Source organism: Ranitomeya imitator, chromosome 4 (assembly GCF_032444005.1).
Source record: "Ranitomeya imitator isolate aRanImi1 chromosome 4, aRanImi1.pri, whole genome shotgun sequence".
Classification (NCBI taxonomy): Eukaryota; Metazoa; Chordata; class Amphibia; order Anura; family Dendrobatidae; genus Ranitomeya; species Ranitomeya imitator.
This window is the reverse complement of record NC_091285.1, coordinates 28750933-28769041: the sequence shown is the minus strand read 5'-3', so window position 1 is coordinate 28769041 and position 18109 is coordinate 28750933. Positions and strand designations below refer to the sequence as shown.

Sequence of the window (18109 nt, the reverse complement as noted above, 5' to 3'; positions counted from 1 at the left end):
GCTCGACTCTAAAAAGGTCAAGGTCGCTCAACCCTAGTGGGGAGATGTCTCACGTGACCGCTGCAGCCAAACAGGGCTGCTGATCGTCTGCAGCTGTCGAATAGCCACGAGATATACAGCCACGGCGACTGTAACATAGTATTTGAACATGTCCGAGATACTGTATTAGCACTCGAGCGTGCTTGGATAACAAACACATCATTCGAGCATGCTCACTCATCACTAATGATGTGCCGCCCCGCTGGATGTTTATAGGCATATATGAGACTGTTGAGTTTAGATTTGGAGACCCATGGATATACTCGGACCGGGAAGCTCAGATGTGTAAAGCTGGCCTTATGGATGCATACCTCCCAACCGTCCCGGATCCAGCGGGACTGTCCCGATTTTGACAGTCAGCCCCGTGATCCCGGGCGGGACATTAGTTGTCCCGCAGTGGTTGGGAGGTGTGCTGCAATATCAGGCGGTCAACCTCATCCCGCAGAGCAGCCTGAGCACAGCACACCTCATATTCGGCTGCTCCGTGTGCACAGGACCTGTGAGAAGGTCACAGGGGGGAGGAGTCAGGGGTCACATGATCGGGACCTCCATGGATTGCAGGACTTGGCTGTGCTGGCTGCCAACTTGCCATGGTGCTGCTGGATGAGGTAAGTAAGCTGCCTGTTATGTGTGGGGTCAGGAGGTGTTTACAGTGTGGATGTAGCAGAGCCGTGTGTGTACGAGGTGTATGGAGCGGAGCCGTGTGTGTACGAGGTGTATGGAGCGGAGCCGTGTGTGTATGAAGTGTATGGAGCGGAGCTGAATGTGTATGAGGTGTATGGAGCGGAGCTGAATGTGTATGGAGCGGAGCTGAATGTGTACGAAGTGTACGGAGCAGAGCCGTGTGTGTATGAGGTGGATGGAGTGGAGCCGTGTGTGTATGAGGTGTATGGAGTGGAGCCGTGTGTGTGTATGAGGTGTATGGAGCGGAGCCGTGTGTGTATGAGGTGTATGGAGCGGAGCCGTGTGTGTATGAGTTGTATGGAGCGGAGCTGAATGTATACGAGGTGTATGGAGCGGAGCTGAATGTGTACGAGGTGTACGGAGCAGAGCCGTGTGTGTATGAGGTGTATGGAGTGGAGCCGTGTGTGTGTGAGGTGTATGGAGTGGAGCCGTGTGTGTATGAAGTGTATGGAGCGGAGCTGAATGTGTATGAGGTGTATGGAGCGGAGCTGAATGTGTATGGAGCGGAGCTGAATGTGTACGAAGTGTACGGAGCAGAGCCGTGTGTGTATGAGGTGTATGGAGTGGAGCCGTGTGTGTATGAGGTGTATGGAGTGGAGCCGTGTGTGTGTATGAGGTGTATGGAGCGGAGCCGTGTGTGTATGAGGTGTATGGAGCGGAGCCGTGTGTGTATGAGTTGTATGGAGCGGAGCTGAATGTATACGAGGTGTATGGAGCGGAGCTGAATGTGTACGAGGTGTACAGAGCAGAGCCGTGTGTGTATGAGGTTTATGGAGTGGAGCCGTGTGTGTATGAGGTGTATGGAGTGGAGCCGTGTGTGTACGAGGTGTATGGAGCGGAGCCATGTGTGTATGAGGTGTATGGAGCAGAGCCGTGTGTGTATGAGTTGTATGGAGCGGAGCCGTGTGTGTATGAGTTGTATGGAGCGGAGCTGAATGTATACGAGGTGTATGGAGCGGAGCTGAATGTGTACGAGGTGTACAGAGCAGAGCCGTGTGTGTATGAGGTGTATGGAGTGGAGCCGTGTGTGTATGAGGTGTATGGAGTGGAGCCGTGTGTGTATGAAGTGTATGGAGCGGAGCCATGTGTGTATGAGGTGTATGGAGCGGAGCTGAATGTGTAAGAGGTGTATGGAGCGGAGCTGAATGTGTACGAGGTGTACGGAGCAGAGCCGTGTGTGTATGATGTGTATGGAGCGGAGCTAAATATGTACGAGGTGTATGGAGCGGAGCTGAATGTTTACAAGGTGTATGGAGCGGAGCTGAATGTGTACAAGGTGTACGGAGCGGAGCCGTGTGTGTATGAGGTGTATGGAGTGGAGCTGAATGTGTACGAGGTGCAGGGAGCGGAGCCGTGTGTGTACGAGGTGTATGGAGCGTAGCGCGTGTGTACGGATCAGAGCCGTGTGTGCAAAGTGTACAGAGCGCAGCTGCGTGTGTAGGAGTAGCTATGTGTGGCCATTATACGGTACGCAGTATCATGTGCGGCCAGTATACAGTATGGAGCGTCATGTGTGGCCATTATACAGTATGGAGCATCATGTGCAGTCATTATACAGTATGGAGCATCATGTGTGGTCATTATACAGTATGGAGCATTCATGTGCAGTCATTATACAGTATGGAGCATCATGTGCAGTCATTATAAAGTATGGAACATCATGTGTGGCTATTATACAGTATGGAGCATCATGTGCGGTCATTATGCAGTATTGAGCATCATGTGTGGCCATTATACAGTATGGAGCATCATGTGTGGCCATTATACAGTATGGAGCATCATGTGCGGCCATTATACAGTATGGAGCATCATGTGCGCTCATTATACAGTATGGAGCATCATGTGTGGCCATTATATAGTATGGAGCATCATGTGCAGTCATTATACAATATGGAGCATCATGTGTGGCCATTATACAGTATTGAGCATCATGCGTGGCCATTACATAGTATGGAGCATCATGTGTGGCCATTATACAGTATGGAGCATCATGTGCAGTCATTATACAGTATGGAGCATCATGTGCAGTCATTATACAGTATGGAACATCATGTGTGGCTATTATACAGTATGGAGCATCATGTGCGGTCATTATGCAGTATTGAGCATCATGTGTGGCCATTATACAGTATGGAGCATCATGTGTGGCCATTATACAGTATGGAGCATCATGTGCGCTCATTATACAGTATGGAGCATCATGTGTGGCCATTATATAGTATGGAGCATCATGTGCAGTCATTATACAGTATGGAGCATCATGTGTGGCCATTATACAGTATTGAGCATCATGCGTGGCCATTACACAGTATGGAGCATCATGTGTGGCTATTATACAGTATGGAGCATCATGTGTGGCCATTATATAGTATGGAGCATCATGTGCAGTCATTATACAGTATAGAGCATCATGTGTGGCCATTATACAGTATTGAGCATCATGTGTGGCCATTACACAGTATGGAGCATCATGTGTGGCCATTATACAGTATGGAGCACTGTGTGGCCATTATACAGTATTGAGCATCATGTGTGGCCATTATACAGTATGGAGCATCATGTGTGGCCATTATACAGTATGGAGCACTGTGTGGCCATTATACAGTATGGAGCACAGTGTGGCCATATTTTTTTGTTTATAATTATTCTTTATGAAACAGTGTGATCAGCAGTGCTAAATGGGTGTGGTTGGGACGTGGGTATGGGTGTGACTAGTTATGAATGGGTGTGGTCAGAGGCGTGGCCTAAAATTTGCCGCACCGCAAACTTTGTCCCTCTTTCCCATCTTCAAAAGTTTGGAGGTATGTGGATGGGTAATGGAGCAGTGGGGGCATATGCTCAGAAATGCTTCATTCAACCAGGACGGCTGTGATATCACATCACTCCATGTGAATGGTGAATCCTGTATTATCTACTGTATATAGAGATGTTATCGGTCATTGTACAGGAGGAGGAGGAGGTGAGCTGTGATATCACATCACTCCATGTGAATGGTGAATCCTGTATTATCTACTGTATAGAGAGATGTTATCGGTCATTGTACAGGAGGAGGAGGAGGTGAGCTGTGACATCACCTATTGTGAATGGTGGATCCAGTGTTACCTACTGTATATAGAGGTGTTATCAGTCATAGTACAGGAGGAGGAGGAGGAGGAGGAGGTGAGCTGTGACATCGCCTATTGTGAATGGTGGATCCCTTGTTATCTACTGTATATAGAGGTGTTATCAGTCATTGTACAGGAGGAGGAGGTGAGCTGTGATATCACCTACTGTAAATGGTGGATCCTGTGTTATCTACTGTATATAGAGGTGTTACCAGTCATTGTACAGGAGGAGGAGGTGAGCTGTGACATCACCTATTGTGAATGGTGGATCCTGTGTTATCTACTGTATATAGAGGTGTTACCAGTCATTGTACAGGAGGAGGAGGTGAGCTGTGATATCACCTACTGTAAATGGTGGATCCTGTGTTATCTACTGTATATAGAGGTGTTATCAGTCATTGTTCAGGAGGGGGAGGAGGTGAGCTGTGATATCATCTATTGTGAATGGTGGATCCTGTGTTATCTATGGATTCTATTTTCTACTGAATATGGAGGTGTTATCTGTCATTGTAATCCTGCCTGTGATGACAATGAGACGTGATGAAGTAATGATCTCTACAGAACAGGAAGAATCATCTTAATATGAGACTCAGTGACAACTGCAAGATATCAATTACTATTCTAAAATTCCTATGAATATAAACAATAATATTTTTTTAATAATTTAAATCTATACAAATATTATGATTATCATTAATATCAATACTATTATGCTATTTGTACTAATGCAAATGATTAAAAAAAAGTGTTTAGAAAATAATTAATTTTAATGGCAATTCTAACATAATAAACACTAAGACTGATAAAAATTATAAATATTCTATTTCTTTCGTGACAATGGGTTCATTTTGGGGGTCTGCCATTTTCCCTGGTCTGTAGTATTTCGATACAGATCTAGGGCAGTAAAATGAATGTACGTCCAGGTAAAGAAGCCCTGGTAGATAATAGCACATTTTCCCATCTTTCGTTGCATCTGTTAAACTTTCTGACATTATATAGATCATTCGAAGAGTTTATACATAAGAATAATGATGGCTTTAAATCTTTATTTTACTTTAGTAATGGAGGGTTTCTCCCCAGTGTTGGGTCAGGAGATGGAAGCAGCAGGACTCTGAGATTAGATGTGTCGCAAAAATCAGATTTTTTATATTTCACCCTATAATAAACAAGAATTGCTGACGGGACATATTCCGGGGACTATATTTTAATTGTGTCCCAAAACTTATGGTTGGAAGGGACAGGACAAGGGATTCCCAATCTGCTGACTCTTAGGGGTCCGATCATTCAGAACTACGTTATCATCTATCCAGTGGAATGGAATACCCCTTTAAATGTTGATCAAACTTTGAATGAATCAAGCAAATATTAAAAAAAAAACTGCTTCTTTCTCCACTTATGAGCCACTCCTCCCCCTAATCCTGCCTTCTGAGCTCACCATTCACTTAAAAAAAAAAAAGCTCAAATCCAACAAAATGGACTGCCAGAACAGTGAGGAGTCAGGTTACATAGACCTTGTTACTCTATAGAGAGGGTAGGGATGAGGAAGAGTAAGGTGCACTCAACACAGGGAGAGACTAGGCGGCCAAAGGGGAAACAGACAATCAGATCATGTTTCAGTTTCCAGCTAATTTATTTCACTTCAGTGCTGGATTCACAGCAACACAGCTCTGTCTTGCTGTATAATATTTTCCATGTTGCTGCTGCCTGTGTTTGTGTGCTAACTAAGGGAAGAAGAACAGGAATTTGTGCCTGACAAATGTCTGCAGCCCTGCTCTGTGCAGCGCAAGCAATCGGATGGTCGCAGCTTCTAGTCTCCCATGGAGACTATTGAAGGAAGTAAAAAGTAAAAAAAAATGTTTTTAAGAATATTACAAAAATAAAAAATATATAAAAGTTCAAATCACCCCCTTTCGCCTCATTCAAAATAAAACAATAAAAAAAAATCAAATATACATATATTTGGTATCGCCGCGTTCACAATTGCCCGATCTATCAATATATAAAAAGAATTAATCCAATCGGTAAACGGCGTAACGAAAAAAAAAAATCTACCGTAATTGAAAACAAGAACTGCTGTATGAGCTAAAAGGGGAGAGAACGGCCACCGGTGACACCGATGGAAACAATCCCCGTAGCACGCCATTGGGTATACTTACTATTGAAAGGCAGGTCTTATGTTCTCGAATCAAAGCGCAGCAGCCAAGGAAGCCGGTGATCATGACCACACCGCCGGTGAAAAGCAGAATATATGCCGACACCGACAGGGTACTATTCGCAAGGAAAGTGATGTAACTGCTTTTCTCCAGTAAAGTCCATAGACCCATTGCAATGACCGCCGCTCCTCCAATCTGCAATAAAAAGGAACCATTACTCAAAGAGTATTCTAAATCAATGAATTCACAAGGGGCGGACAACTCATCAGTACAACCTGAGGGGCCCAAGAGGTAATGGGGCCACGACCACCTCCATAGCAGGTGGAATTGTTTTAGCTGTTCGATGACTGATGAGGACTAAGCACATATTTCTCCCATTGCAGACAGAACAATGCCCAACAGAAAAGAACATTATTATTCCAGAGAAATCCACATTTTGCTTGTGTAAATGAGCTGTTAAGATCTATGGGCCGGACGTAGATCTCCATGAGAATCTGCCTCCAGAGCTCATTTTAAATGAAAGTTGGCATTAGGCATGTGAGACATGTAGGTCAGGAGAGCAGATCGTCAGTCATTACATGTCTCACACTGGAAAACAAACTCTGGTGGCAGATTCTCAGCGAGATCTATGCCCCTCCCATAGATCTTAACAGATCGTTTACATTTAAGAAAAACGTGGATTTCTCAGTAATAAAGTATTGGATCCCAGATATCAAGACAGCATTTTATTGAGCTTCCTATGACCTACATGTCCATATAAATGTCTTAGGAGGGTTTATCCTACTGACAGATTTCCTATAATATACAGTTAGGTCCATATATATTTGGACAGAGACAACATTTTTCTAATTTTGGTTATAGACATTACCACAATGAATTTTAAACAAAACAATTCAGATGCAGTTGAAGTTCAGACTTTCAGCTTTCATTTGAAGGTATCCACATTAAAATTGGATGAAGGGTTTAGGAGTTTCAGCTCCTTAACATGTGCCACCCTGTTTTTAAAGGGACCAAAAGTAATTGGACAGATTCCATAATTTTAAATAAAAAGGTTCTTTTTTAGTACTTGGGTTGAAAACCCTTTGTTGGCAATGACTGCCTGAAGTCTTGAACTCATGGACATCACCAGACGCTGTGTTTCCTCCTTTTTGATGCTCTGCCAGGCCTTCACTGCGGTGGTTTTCAGTTGCTGTTTGTTTGGGGGCCTTTCTGTCTGAAGTTTAGTCTTTAACAAGTGAAATGCTGCTCAATTGGGTTGAGATCAGGTGACTGACTTGGCCATTCAAGAATATTCCACTTCTTTGCTTTAATAAACTCCTGGGTTGCTTTGGCTTTATGTTTTGGGTCATTGTCCATCTGTAGTATGAAGCGACGACCAATCAGTTTGGCTGCATTTGGCTGGATCTGAGCACACAGTATGGCGGCTCTGAAGACCTCAGAATTCATTCGGCTGCTTCTGTCCTGTGTCACATCATCAATAAACACTAGTGACCCAGTGCCACTGGCAGCCATGAATGCCCAAGCCATCACACTGCCTCCGCCGTGTTTTACAGATGATGTGGTATGCTTTGGATCATGAGCTGTACCACGCCTTCACCATACTTTTCTCTTTCCATCATTCTGGTAGAGGTTGATCTTGGTTTCATCTGTCCAAAGAATGTTCTTCCAGAACTGTGCTGGCTTTTTTAGATATTTTTTAGCAAAGTCCAGTCTAGCCTTTTTATTCTTGATGCTTATGAGTGGCTGCACCGTGCAGTGAACCCTCTGTAGTTACTTTCATGCAGTCTTCTCTTTATGGTAGATTTGGATATTGATACGCCGACCTCCTGGAGAGTGTTGTTCACTTGGTCGGCTGTTGTGAAGGGGTTTCTCTTCACCATGGAGATTATTCTGTGATCATCCACCACTGTTGTCTTCCGTGGGCGCCCAGGTCTTTTTGCATTGATGAGTTCCCCAGTGCTTTCTTTCTTTCTCAGGATGTACCAAACTGTAGATTTTGCCACTCCTAATATTGCAGCAATTTCTCGGATGGGTCTTTTCTGTTTTCGCAGCTTAAGGATGGCTTGTTTCACCTGCATGGAGAGCTCCTTTGGCCACATGTTTACTTCACAGCAAAACCTTCCAGATGCAGCACCACACATCAAATCAACTCCAGACCTTTTATCTGCTTAATTGAGAATGACATAACGAAGGGATTGCCCACACCTGTCCATGAAATAGCCTTGGAGTCAATTGTCCAATTACTTTTGGCCCATTTAAAAACAGGGTGGCACATGTTAAGGAGCTGAAACTCCTAAACCCTTCATCCAATTCTAATGTGGATACCCTCAAATGAAAGCTGAAAGTTTGAACTTCAACTGCATCTGAATTGTTTTGTTTAAAATGCATTGTGGTAAAGTCTATAACCAAAATTAGAAAAATGTTGTCTCTGTCCAAATATATATGGACCTAACTGTATGTGCACCATAGAAAGGTGCTCTTGCCTCTCCCCTATATCATCGTACACCAGATTGATCAACACGGTGGACATCCTATTGATAAATCCGTTAAGGGGAATCCAAAAAGTGTTGAAAATCTCTAAAGCAGCTCGGACGGCCTACCCAATTTCTCCAACAGTCATAGGAGTTAAAAAAGGATCAACTCGTAAATACAGTATTCAACGCTAAGGATCAGGACATAAATACGCTGATCAATCTGACCCAATGTTAAAAGTATGAACAGACGCTCTGTAAAGATACATGGTACATATGGTTTGTCTGTGGCCGTTTTCTGGGGGACTTAGCTGTCTCAACATGTCATACGAGACCCTGATCAGAGTTTGATCAGAGTGTGGTACGAGGGTCATCCGATTTTCTCATATGTGGAGAAATATATGTAAAAAAAGGTTCTCCACTCGTTGACTTGCATTGCTGGTTTTGATCTGACCCTTGGATCAAAATTGGACATGTCTCCTTGATTTTCTGTGGACCTCTCGGGAATGTGAGCAGCCCCATGCCACAGGTGCTATGCATGAAAAATGGACATCTGAATGAGACCTTGGGAAATAAGTGCAAGAGTGACTTGTTATTGTAGATCGACCAAACCAAGCGCCATTGATAGAAGTGCTCTCCCTAACCTCAGTCAATGTTAATTCCATCCCTACTTGTGCAAATTTAAGCTGAGCCTCAAAGCTGACTTTCCGACAGGGCCCACAGCTATCATGCATCCATAATAATATTGATCTTCTCATATATGCCAAAAGGACCTTTTGGGCCCCCTATTCTTAGAGCCCAGGTGCAACCCCTGCACCCATTAGTTATGTCCCTGCTTCTGCTGTGCCACCAAAAAATGCAAAATCCTAAATTGATCACTGTGTCCTTCTTGTTCTGTAAGAAGATTGGCATACTGCTCATGTTCCCCCTTGAAGACATGAGTATTGTTATGATGTGTAATGTGTTTTGTAACGACGGCGTTGTAGTTTGACCGACAGTAGGGAGAGTTAGGATTAATGATGGTGATTAGCCCAGAGTGGGAGGGTCTAAGGTGCAGGGACAGAGACAATTTCCTGTCAGGAAGTGAGATAGGTCCCAGCCTGCAACAGAAGGAGACCTAGTGTCTGGCTATTGAGAAGAGCTGCGTGTTTTGGGTGTCCCTGACTTGAGTGGAGACCGAGGCAGTGGATAGCGTGATCCTGAGTAGAGAGAGCAAGAGAGAAGTGACTGAAGGACAGTGTGAAGAACTGGAGTCGGGTCCTGTGACAGGACGCCTAACAGTATGGCCCTAAGTGTGAAGATGCTCCTTATCGTAAAGGAGACGTCCATGATGTTATACATGCACCCAAAATCTATTGTACTTAGTTCCCACCAAGTTAGTGTTAAGGAATATACTGTTTATTTTTGAGTGGTGGTCTCCCTCATTAAACGGTTTAACATCTGGTCCTGGCCAGCCGAAGACACTGGGATGATGCGGCGTGCAAGGGGGCGTAACGCCCCCATAGACAAGGCCCACACACCCAGCCAGGACCCCATCTTCATGTAGCCTTCCCGGGGCGAAAGAGATGAGAACCTCGCCCCACACCACCATACCTTAGAGGCGTCATTCTACAACTCTTCCCGATCAGTAGCTAATATGGTCATAAATAGAGGGAAAATTTGCATAACGACTCAACGAATAATTAATGAGTTGAACCGAATCCCAGTTAAAATAGGTCAGAACATCCGACAGAAAATAAACTGTTTTCCTTGCCGCAGTCTTAAGTAACTGGACCCGCGCCTTCATTTACCGAGCGGAAGAAAAATGCTCTTCCTTCTGCGTATGGTTTTTACATATTAGAATTATTCAGCTGTGATAATTTCAACCTTTATAGCTCGACATATAAAAAAAAAATGTCTTCCGAGGAGGGAGATCGGTCTTCTGATTTGCGCGGTTTACAATCAGCCCCATTTGCAGATTCCTTCGGGGAGTATCTTTCACGAGGCCTATTAAATATACATCTACATGGGACGTGTGAGCTGACCGGCTGCTTTCACAGTAATGTATCACCGAGCAAACTGAATTATGGAAGACTGTAGGAGAAAAAAAAATATATAGATTTCACCTTAGGGCTGATGCATGAAGAATCCATGACTATAATGGAAGCGGGTCCTAATAATTCAGCTTGTATTAAGTTCTGTCTAATGTGATTATGCGTTCAGCAGTCAGCGGCGTGTAGGATCCTGATTACTGATCCCCCCCGCAGATGAAGAATTGCTTATTGTAGACAATTGTGTGTTTTATTAAAGGGGTTATGCTGGCCTTTTACCCTTTAAAGGAGCACTAAACCCAGACGTAGATTAAATATAGTTGCCAGGCACGCAGAAATCCTGTAGTGAACTAAGGGGTTAAAGGGAACATGTCAGGTTGGATAATGCTATTACCTGCAGATAATAGAGCTAGAAAGAGCGGCTCCAGGGAGAAAAATGGACTTTGTTCCTCCTGGGAGCCGCCAGCTTTCAGTCACGGTGTGGTTATAGTTGCCGTTCACAGCACTGTAGTAAGCAAGCTCCCGCTCACTAAGTACTAAGTGAAGACCCCATTGGAGAAAATCCATACAATTACACCCCCTGATTTATAGACCACCGAATTGTGGCAAAGAGAAATTGTAAATAAATGACCTTATGTGCGGTAAGAAAGGTACACAGGAGATATATCCTAATGAATGATTATACTATCTCCATAGCAGACTATGCCAATAAATCATCTAAGTGTGCCAAGCAGTATTAAGAAAAATAATTACCAGTGGATCGTGGTAGTGCTCGTAGCGTCCCCTCACCCCTACGCGCGTTTCACCGCCAGCCTCTTCCGGGGGTCTTCATTCATGATGATGGATAACATATAACTTAGCATGTATGGATATTAGGATTGCAAATAAATAGGCGCATATTGTGTTGCCGCGCTATGACTTTATATTGTTAAATTAATGGTGGCTATATAGAAAAATTATTTTACCACCCATTTGGAGTTTGTTATCCTATTAGGATGTGCTCTAGTGTCCCCTAGACGGCATTTTGCTTTTTTAGGATTGATTTGTATTATAATGGTTTTATGACATAATTAATAAAAAATTGATTTTTAATTGCTATCGTTGGGAACTCTTCTTTATCCGGTAGAATTTGTATATGGGATCGGTTGTCTCATGGATGACTATAGGCTGTGCATTATACTACATGGATGACTATAGGCTATGCATTATACTACATGGATGACTATAGGCTGTGCGTTATACTACATGGATGACTATGGGCTGTGCATTATACTACATGGATGACTATAGGCTGTGCATTATACTACATGGATGACTATGGGCTGTGCATTATACTACATGGATGACTATTGGCTGTGCATTATACTACATGGATGACTATGGGCTGTGCTTATACTACACGGATGACTATGGGCTGTGCATTATACTACATGGATGACTATGGGCTGTGCATTATACTACATGGATGACTATGGGCTGTGCATTATACTACATGGATGACTATGGGCTGTGCATTATACTACATGGATGACTATGGGCTGTGCATTATACTACATGGATGACTATGGGCTGTGCATTATACTACATGGATGACTATGGGCTGTGCATTATACTACATGGATGACTATAGGCTGTGCATTATACTACATGGATGACTATAGGCTGTGCATTATACTACATGGATGACTATAGGCTGTGCATTATACTACATGGATGACTATGGGCTGTGCATTATACTACATGGATGACTATAGGCTGTGCATTATACTACATGGATGACTATAGGCTGTGCATTATACTACATGGATGACTATGGGCTGTGCATTATACTGTATGGAAACTATGGGGGTGCATTATACTGTATGGAGGATTATGAAGGGTGCTTTATTATATTATTTGGAGGACTATGGGGAGTGCATTACACTATATGGAGGTCTATGAGGGGTGCATAATACTAAAGGGAGGACTATGAAGGGTGTATTATACTATATGGAGGACAATGAGGGGGGCATTATACTGTATGGAGGACTATGAGATTTATCGCGGATTTACCGCGGTTTTTCTGCGCATTTCACTGCGGTTTTACAACTGCGATTTTCTATTGGAGCAGTTGTAAAACCGCTGCGGAATCCGCAGAAAGAAGTGACATGCTGTGGAATGTAAACCGCTGCGTTTCCGTGCAGTTTTTCTGCAGCATGTGTACAGCGATTTTTGTTTCCCATAGGTTTACATTGAACTGTAAACTCATGGGAAACTGCTGCGGATCCGCAGCGTTTTCCGCAGCATGTGCACATACCTTTAGAATTAGGCTATGTGCACACGGTGCGGATTTTGCGGCGGATCTGCAGCGGATTGGCCGCTGCGGATTCGCAGCAGTGTTCCATCAGGTTTGCAGTTCCATGTAAACATATGGAAAACCAAATCCGCTGTGCCCATGGTGCGGAAAATACCACGCGGAAATGCTGCGTTGTATTTTCCGCAGCATGTCAATTCTTTGTGCGGATTCCGCAGCGTTTTACACCTGTTCCTCAATAGGAATCCACAGGTGAAATCCGCACAAAAAAACATTGGAAATCCACGGTAAATCCGCAGGTAAAACGCAGTGCCTTTTACCCGTGGATTTTTCAAAAATGATGCTGAAAAATCTCACACGAATCCGCAACGTGGGCACATAGCCTTAGGGTTAGGGTTGGAATTAGGGTTGTGGTTAGGGGTGTGATTAGGGTTATGGCTAAAGTTGGGATTAGGGTTAGGGGTGTGTTGGGGTTAGTGTTGGAGGTAGAATTGAGGGGTTTCCACTGTTTAGGCACATCAGGGGTCTCCAAACGCAACATGGCGCCACCATTGATTCCAGCCAATCTTGTATTCATAAAGTCAAATGGTGCTCCCTCAATTCCGAGCCCCGACGTGCGCCCAAACAGTGGTTTACCCCCACATATGGGGTACCAGCATACTCAGGACAAACTGCACAACAATTATTGGGGTCCAATTTTTCCTGTTACCCTTGTGAAAATAAAAAAATGCTTGCTAAAACATAATTTTTGAGGAAAGAAAAATTATTTTTTATTTTCACGGCTCTGCGTTGTAAACGTCTGTGAAACACTTGGGAGTTCAAAGTGCTCACCACATATCTAGATAAGTTCCTTGGGGGGTCTAGTTTCTAAAATGGGGTCACTTTAGGGGGGTTTCTACTGTTTAGGCACACCAGGGGCTCTGCAAACGCAACGTGACGCCCGCAGACCATTCCATCAAAGTCTGCATTTCAAAAGTCACTACTTCCCTTCTGAGCCCCCACGTGTGCCCAAACAGTGGTTTACCCCCACACATGGGGTATCAGCGTACTCAGGACAAACTGGACAACAACTTTTGTGGTCCAATTTCTCCTGTAACCCTTGGGAAAATAAAAAATTCTGGGCTAAATAATTATTTTTGAGGAAAGAAAACGTATTTATTATTTTCACTGCTCTGTGTTATGAACTTCTGTGAAGCACTTGGGGGTTCAAAGTGCTCACCTCACATCTAGATAAGTTCCTTTCGGGGTCTAGTTTCTAAAATGGGGTCACTTGTGGGGGGTTTCTACTGTTTAGCCACATCAGGGGCTCTGCAAACGCAACGTGACGCCCGCAGAGCATTCCATCAAAGTCTGCATTTCAAAACGTCACTACTTCACTTCCGAGCCCCAGCATGTGCCTAAACAGTGGTTTACCCCCACAAATGGGGTATCAGCGTACTCAGGAGAAACTGGACAACAACTTTTGGGGTCAAATTTCTCCTGTTACCCTTGGGAAAATAAAAAATAGCGGGCTAAAAAATCATTTTTGAGAAAAGAATTTTTTTTTTAAATTTTCATGGCTCTGCGTTATAAACTTCTGTGAAGCACTTGAGGGTTCAAAGTGCTCACCACACATCTAGATTAGTTCCTTTGGGGGTCTAGTTTCCAAAATGGGGTCATTTCTGGGGGATCTCCAATGTTTAGGCACACAGGGGCTCTCCAAACGCGACATGGTGTCCGCTAACAATTGGAGCTAATTTTCCATTCAAAAAGTCAAAAGGCGCGCCTTCCCTTCCGAGCCCTGCCATGTGCCCAAACAGAGGTTTACCCCCACATATGAGGTATCGGCGTACTCGGGAGAAATTGCTCAACAAATTTTAGGATCCATTTTATCCTATTGCCCATGTGAAAATGAAAAAATTGAGGCGAAAATAAATTTTTTGTGAAAAAAAGTACTTTTTCATTTTTACGGATCAATTTGTGAAGCACCTGAGGGTTTAAAGTGCTCACTAGGCATCTAGATAAGTTCCTTGGGGGGTCCAGTTTCCAAAATGGGGTCATTTGTGGGGGAGCTCCAATGTTTAGGCACACAGGGTCTCTCCAAATGCGACATGGTGTCCGCTAACGATGGAGATAATTTTTCATTCAAAAAGTCAAATGGCGCTCCTTCCCTTCCGAGCCTTACCATGTGCCCAAACAGTGGTTTACCCCCACATGTGAGGTATTGGTGTACTCAGGAGAAATTGCCAAACAAATTTTAGGATCCATTTTATCCTGTTGTCCATGTGAAAATGAAAAAATTGAGGGTAAAAGAATTTTTTTGTGAAAAAAAAAGTACTTTTTCATTTTTACGGATCAATTTGTGAAGCACCTGGGGGTTTAAAGGGCTCACTATGCATCTAGATAAGTTCCTTGGGGCGTCTAGTTTCCAAAATGGGGTCACTTGTGGGGGAGCTCCAATTTTTAGGCACACGGGGGCTCTCCAAACGTGACATGGTGTCCGCTAAAGAGTGCAGCCAATTTTTCATTCAAAAAGTCAAACGGCGCTCCTTCCCTTCCAAGCCCTGCCGTGCACCCAAACAGTGGTTTACCCCCACATATGAGGTATCAGCGTACTCAGGACAAATTGGACAACAACTTTCGTGGTTCAGTTTCTCCTTTTACCATTGGGAAAATAAAAAATTGTTGCTGAAAAATCATTTTTGTGACTAAAAAGTTAAATGTTCATTTTTTCCTTCCATTTTGCTTTTGCTGCTGTGAAGCACCTGAAGGGTTAATAAACTTCTTGAATGTGGTTTTGTGCACCTTGAGGGGTGCAGTTTTTAGAATGGTGTCACTTTTGGGTATTTTCAGCCATATAGACCCCTCAAACTGACTTCAAATGTGAGGTGGTCCCTAAAAAAAATGGTTTTGTAAATTTCGTTGTAAAAATGAGAAATCGCTGGTCAAATTTTAACCCTTATAACTTCCTAGCAAAAAAAAATTTTGTTTCCAAAATTGTGCTGATGTAAAGTAGACATGTGGGAAATGTTATTTATTAACTATTTTGTGTCACATAACTCTCTGGTTTAACAGAATAAAAATTCAAAATGTGAAAATTGCGAAATTTTCAAAATTTTCGCCAAATTTCCGTTTTTATCACAAATAAACACAGAATTTATTGACCTAAATTTACCACTAACATGAAACCCAATATGTCACGAAAAAACAATCTTAGAACCGCTAGGATCCATTGAAGCGTTCCTGAGTTATTACCTCATAAAGGGACACTGGTCAGAATTGCAAAAAACGGCAAGGTCTTTAAGGTCAAAATAGGCTGGGTCATGAAGGGGTTAAAGCAGTCAATACACAAGTAAAAAAAATAATTTTCTATTTTTTATTTTGATGAAATTCAGTGACTATTTATCAGAATTTTTGAATCCAACTGTTGAAAAGATGAACTTACCCAAAAGAAGAAATTGAACAAAAACAACAGATATTTGACACAGACCGTGCCCCTGTCATCCTTCTCCTCATCCAGTGCGTGGCCCATCTCCGCCGAATCTAAAAATAAGCAGTCAATAACTTACTAACCGCTCGGCTTTTGTTATCAACGCTTCACCGAGAACATTTGTATTTAGTAAACAATTGATTTTCCTTTCTCTGCGGAGTAAATATCAGCGGACCAGAACTGATTTCATACAGTTCTGGCCAAAAGTATTGACACCCCTGCAATTCTGTCAGATAATACTCAGTTTCTTCCTGAAAATGATTGCAAACACAAATTTTTTGGTATTATTATCTTCATTTAATTTGTCTTAAATGAAAAAACACAAAAAGAATTGTCCTAAAGCCAAATTGAATATAATTAGACACCAAACATAAAAAAGGGGGTGGACAAAAGTATTGGCACTGTTCGAAAAATCATGTGATGCTTCTCTAATTAGTGTAATTAACAGCACCTGTAACTTACCTGTGGCACCTAACAGGTGTTGGCAATAACTAAATCACACTTGCAGCCAGTTGACATGGATTAAAGTTGACTCAACCTCTGTCCTGTGTCCTTGTGTGTACCACATTGAGCATGGAGAAAAGAAAGAAGACCAAAGAACTGTCTGAGGACTTGAGAAACCAAATTGTGAGGAAGCATGAGCAATCTCAAGGCTACAAGTCCATCTCCAAAGACCTGAATGTTCCTGTGTCTACCGTGCGCAGTGTCATCAAGAAGTGTAAAGCCCATGGCACTGTGGCTAACCTCCCTAGATGTGGACGGAAAAGAAAAATTGACAAGAGATTTCAACGCAAGATTGTGCGGATGTTGGATAAAGAACCTCGACTAACATCCAAACAAGTTCAAGCTGCCCTGCAGTCCGAGGGTACAGCAGTGTCAACCCGCACTATCCGTCAGCGTCTGAATGAAAAGGGACTGTATGGTGGAAGACCCAGGAAGACCCCACTTCTTACCCCGAGACATAAAAAAGCCAGGCTGGAGTTTGCCAAAACTTACCTGAAAAAATCTAAAACGTTTTGGAAGAATGTTCTCTGGTCAGATGAGACAAAAGTAGAGCTTTTTGGGCAAAGGCATCAACATAGAGTTTACAGGAGAGAAAAAGAGCCATTCAAAGAAAAGAACACGGTCCCTACAGTCAAACATGGTGGAGGTTCCGTGATGTTTTGGGATTGCTTTGCTGCCTCTGGCACTGGACTGCTTGACCTTGTGCATGGCATTATGAAGTCTGAAGACTACCAACAAATTTTGCAGCATAATGTAGGGCCCAGTGTGAGAAAGCTGGGTCTCCCTCAGAGGTCATGGGTCTTCCAGCAGGACAATGACCCAAAACACACTTCAAAAAGCACTAGAAAATGGTTTGCGAGAAAGCACTGGAGACTTCTAAGGTGGCAGCAATGAGTCCAGACCTGAATCCCATAGAACACCTGTGGAGAAATCTAAAAATGGCAGTTTGGAGAAGGCAGCCTTCAAATATCAGGGACCTGGAGCAGTTTGCCAAAGAAGAATGGTCTAAAATTCCAGCAGAGCATTGTAAGAAACTCATTGATGGTTACCGGAAGCGGTTGGTCGCAGTTATTTTGGCTAAAGGTTGTGCAACCAAGTATTAGGCTGAGGGTGCCAATACTTTTGTCTGGACCATTTTTGGAGTTTTGTGTGAAATGATCAATGTTTTGCTTTTTGCTTCATTCTCTTTTGTGTTTTTTCATTTAAGACAAATTAAATGAAGATAATAATACCAAATAATTTGTGATTGCAATCATTTTCAGGAATAAACTGAGTATTATCTGACAGAATTGCAGGGGTGTCAATACTTTTGGTCAATAGTTTTTCCATATTAGATCCCAACATACATGTACATTCCTTTAA

At 43.1% G+C, this 18109-nt stretch overlaps 1 protein-coding gene across 1 annotated transcript in view; it reads right to left on the bottom strand.

Annotated features, from left to right (window-relative positions):
• The window catches only part of LOC138675331 (tetraspanin-11-like), a 102435-nt gene that overhangs the window by 69206 nt on the left and 15120 nt on the right, over positions 1-18109 (bottom strand). Inside the window, exons 2-3 of the mRNA XM_069763441.1 lie at positions 16199-16296; positions 5984-6175 (exon numbers count right to left, since the gene is read on the bottom strand). Of these exons, the coding sequence (XP_069619542.1) occupies positions 5984-6175; positions 16199-16285 (279 nt within the window). The 5' untranslated portion in view covers positions 16286-16296. The remainder of the gene's footprint in view (positions 1-5983; positions 6176-16198; positions 16297-18109) is intronic.